Genomic DNA, 5003 nt, shown 5'->3' on the forward strand with positions numbered 1-5003 from the left:
ATTTGTTGGTCAATGGACCAATAACTTAAAATTTATTAACTTAAATGATCACATTGTAAAACCCACTTCATGACCATATAAGTTATTTAACTGCAACATGTCAAAATTGAATTAGGAAATAAGAAATTGAAAGACATGTAGTGTCTATTAGAAATAATAAATATCAATGTGTTTTTTATGCATTTTCTTTTGATAATGTTAAGCAAATTTATAGGTCAAGCTTAAACTATGATTTTTTACCCAATGGACCCCATAATACCCCACAAGTTCCAATCAGACTTATTTGACTTTATGATAAGGTTTACTTTGAAACTATGTAATGCTCAGTTCAGTTGATTTTTCAAAAACTTAGAGATCATTTTCAACGAAATTTCCCTTAAAACTATTGACCCATTTCACACTGGAAAACACAGTGAAGATTACATGTATCTGTGTCTTTATAACACAACCATTTTAGTTGTGGTTGTCACTAAGAGTAAACAACAATGAGAATTACCTTACTTTCATTGTTTTCCTTCCTTATCTGCTACTACTGCATTTATATAACTTTCCAAATCACCATTGCCTCAGCCAAATGTCTTAAAGATCAACAGTCATTGCTACTCCAATTAAAGAACAATCTCACTTTCAGGCTAGAAAATTCTAACAAACTCAAATTGTGGAATTCAAGCATTGATTGTTGTGATTGGAATGGTATAAATTGTGACAATAAGGGATTTGTTATTGGTCTTGATCTGAGTGGAGAGTCAATTTCTGGTGGATTTGATAATAGAAGTAGTCTTTTTAGTCTTCAGAAATTGAACTTGGCTTCTAACAATTTCAATTCTGTTATTCCATCAGGATTCAACAAATTGGTGATGTTGAGTTATCTGAATTTGTCATATGCTAACTTTGTGGGGCAGATTCCTATAGAGATTTCTCATCTTACTAGGTTGGTAACTCTTGATATCTCTTCTCTTAGCTATTTAATAGGACAAGGGCTGAAACTTGAGAACCCAAATCTTCAAAGCCTTGTCCGAAATCTCACCAGTATCAGGCAGTTGTATCTGGATGGTGTCATTATAACAGCCAAAGGGCATGAATGGAGCAATGCTTTGTTGCCGTTACATGGTCTAGAAGAACTGACCATGTCTACCTGCAATTTAACAGGACCCCTTGATTCATCTCTGTCAAGACTAGAGAATCTATCGATCATTATTCTCGATGAAAACAATTTTTCTTCCCCAGTGCCTGAAACATTTTCCAATTTCAGAAATTTGACTACCCTTAGTCTTGAATCTTGTGGATTGACTGGTACATTTCCGCAGAAAATCTTCCAACTAGGAACATTGTCATTTATTGACTTAACGTTTAACAGCAACCTCCACGGTTCATTTCCGGAATTTCCATCTAGTGGATCTCTCCAGACCTTAAGGGTAAGTATGACAAACTTCTCTGGAGCATTTCCATATACCATTGGTAACATGAGGCACTTATCTGAATTGGATCTTTCTAACAGTAAATTCAATGGAACACTTCCCAATTCACTGTCAAACCTCACAAAACTTAGATACATGGATTTGTCATCTAACAGCTTCACAGGTCCAATGCCATCATTTGGCCTGGTCAAAAACCTTACCCACCTAGACCTTTCTCATAATTTCTTAAGTGGTGCAATTCCTTCTTCCCATTTTGAAGGACTGCATAATCTTGTCAGTATTGACTTGCGTGGTAATTTTATCGATGGGAACATTCCTTCATCCCTTTTTGCACTGGCATTACTACAGAAGGTTCAGCTTTCATCCAACCAGTTTAGTAAATTTGACGAATTGATAAATGTGTCTTCCTCTAAAGTTAACACCTTTGATTTAAGTAGCAATAATCTATCAGGGTCTTTTCCAACATCTATCTTCCAGCTCCGTTCACTTTCTGTCCTCGATCTTTCCTCTAACAGGTTGAATGGATTGCTGCAGTTAGATGAGCTTTTGGAGCTAAGAAATTTAACTGCACTAGACCTTTCATACAACAACATATCAATCAATGTGAATGTTGAAAATTCTGATCATACTTCCTTTCTCAATATTAGCAATCTAAATTTGGCATCATGCAACCTGAAAGCTTTCCCTAGTTTCTTGAGAAACAAATCCAAATTAACCATTCTAGACCTTTCAAATAATCAAATTCAAGGAAAAGTGCCAAAATGGATTTGGAAGCTACAAAATCTTCAAAGCCTTAATGTTTCTCACAATATGCTCACTGATTTGGAAGGACCTTTGCTAAACCTCACTTCCAACTTGATAGCCCTTGACCTTCATAACAACCAATTGAAAGGTCCAATTCCTGTTTTTCCTAAATATGCTTCTTATTTGGATTACTCGATGAACAAATTTGATTCTATTATCCCACAAGATATCGGTAACTACCTGACTTTCACAACTTTTCTCTCACTCTCAAATAATACTTTACAAGGTAATATCCCTCATTCCCTCTGCAATGCTTCAAATCTTCAAGTGCTTGATATTTCCATTAACAGAATTTCTGGAACAATTCCCTTGTGTCTAATGAAAATGACTCAAACCCTTGTGGTATTAAATCTGAAGATGAACAATCTCATTGGTAATATTCCAGATGTGTTCCCACCTTCTTGTGTTCTAAGAACTCTTGATCTCCAAAAGAATAACTTAGTTGGAAAGATTCCAAAATCACTTGTGAATTGCTCAGCATTAGAAGTGTTAGATCTTGCACAAAACAACATCATTGACATATTTCCATGTTTGTTGAAGAACATATCCACAATCCGTGTCATAGTCTTGCGCAATAACAAATTCTATGGTCGCATCGGATGTCCAAAAACCCATGGAACTTGGCCCACGCTTCAGATTGTTGATCTAGCCTTCAACAACTTCAGTGGAAAACTACCCGGAAAATGCTTCACAACATGGGAAGCAATGAGGTCTGATGAAAATCAAGCTGATTCTAAGGTAAAACACGTCCAATTTGAAGTTCTCCAATTTGGCCATATATATTATCAGGATTCAGTGACAGTTACAAGCAAAGGTCAACAGATGGAGTACGTTAAAATTTTAACGGTCTTCACAGCCATCGACCTCTCATTCAACCATTTTGAAGGCGAAATACCAAAACAGTTATTCGACTTTAAAGCACTCTATGTACTCAACTTGTCAAACAATGCACTTTCTGGCCAAATTCCATCCTCCATTGGAAATCTGAAGCAGCTTGAGTCCTTAGATCTATCAAACAATTCACTGGAAGGAGAAATTCCCATAGCGATTTCAACTCTTTCTTTCTTATCATTCTTGAACCTCTCTTTTAATCATCTCTCAGGAAAAATCCCAACAGGTACACAAATTCAATCATTTTCAGAATCTTCCTTCATTGGTAATGAAAAACTATATGGCCCTCCTTTGCCAACAAACAACGGCAGCAATAAAAGTGGACCGACAGCCGAATCTGTCATGAGATTTGATTGGCAGTATGTATCCACTGGAATTGGTTTCGGAGTTGGAGCTGGAGTGGTTTTCGCACCATTAATGTTTTGGGAGAGAGGCAAGAAATGGAGCAATGGCATCATAGACAAAATTCTCATGGCAATTCTTCCATTATTTGGATTGGTTTATACTCCAATTGATGATGATGAAGAAGATGACACAAAAGAGGACCCAAATATGACAGATGACAGTGAATACAATGAAGAAGAAGATTATTGGAGTTATCCAAGATTGTATTGTGTGTTTTGTTCCAAATTTGACAACAATAAGAAAAAGGTCATTCATGATCCCAATTGCACATGCTTTCACTCATCACCAGGTTCAAATTCAACAGATTATTCAGATTCATATTCTTATTAGTCACATGCAAAAGATGAAAATTTGATATTCTATTTTTGCTTTTTTTTTTCCTTGTCATTATTCTTTTCCTCTGAATGCATACATGTATTTGTATTGTATATTGTATATAAACACACAAAATCATTCAAATTGTGGCAATCTATGAAGCACTGACACGATCACATGATATGACACTAAAACATACATGTAGATACTGATAAAAAATTGAAAAAATAGATTTTATTTAGTGTTACTACATGTGTCAGTGTCGTGTCGGCATCCGACTTCAATATGTGTCGGACACGGGTCGCGCCTTTGATTTGAAGTGTCAGTGCTACATAAGCGGCAACCAAGAATTGAGAAATCAAAGAGTAAGAATTTATACGCTGATGTTGTAAACTGTAATGATAAAAAAAGGTTATATGTTCAGTCAGGATTTTCATCAAACATTATTATACTAAGACTATACTTCGTGGCATAAAAGCTAAAATAAAGGTAAGTGCAAACAATATTTGTACCGTTTTGTAGATTATCAAATCAGACATGAGAAATTTGAATTGAAAGGAAACTTGGCAGTTAAGTAAGTGGTGATGATTTTGTTCTGGTATTGAGTCACAAATGCTTTTGGAAAATTGCTTTTTTGACATAGAATACTTCCTATTGACACACGGAAATGACCTTTTTGCCCCCAGCGGTTGTTAACTACCGTTGATTAAAGCGCCGGTAGTTAACTGCCGCTAGACTCTCAGCGGTAGTTAACTACCGCGGAAAAACTGCTTTTGTTTGCTGCCCCACTTGTTTATGCCACTTTTCCACTTTTTAATTAATTTTTTTTTTTTTGAAATGGCAAAATATTATTAACCAGCAAGCCCGTGCGAGGTGCACTAATAGGCAAGGGAGGAGAAAAAAAATTACAAGGGGAAATCGGTTGCCGTAAAACTACCGGCTCGAACAAAAACCCCTAAAAAACCACCCAAGAAAGAACAAAAACAACACACCAAATAATGATGCGGAAGTATACATGCAACCAAACCACATGCATACCACAGCCTCACCACCTAGGCAACAAAGCAACAAAAAAATGAAACCCAAGGATAAACACCACAAGGCCGCAAAATAGGAGGACAACAGCAACACAACAGGAGCACAGGAAGCCCTCACAGCACCAAAAGGAGG

The 5003-nt window shown here is 36.3% G+C and overlaps 1 protein-coding gene across 1 annotated transcript; it reads left to right on the plus strand.

Annotated features, from left to right (window-relative positions):
- The first annotated feature begins 458 nt into the window (after positions 1-458).
- LOC146926512 (receptor-like protein 6) lies at positions 459-3977 on the plus strand. The gene has a single exon (XM_085758833.1). The coding sequence runs from the start codon at positions 486-488 to the stop codon at positions 3846-3848; it is 3363 nt and encodes a 1120-aa protein (XP_085614959.1). The 5' UTR covers positions 459-485; the 3' UTR covers positions 3849-3977.
- The last annotated feature ends 1026 nt before the right edge of the window (positions 3978-5003 follow it).

This window comes from Medicago sativa, chromosome 4 (genome assembly GCF_051527215.1).
Source record: "Medicago sativa cultivar Bolivia chromosome 4, Bolivia_mono, whole genome shotgun sequence".
NCBI lineage: Eukaryota > Viridiplantae > Streptophyta > Magnoliopsida > Fabales > Fabaceae > Medicago > Medicago sativa.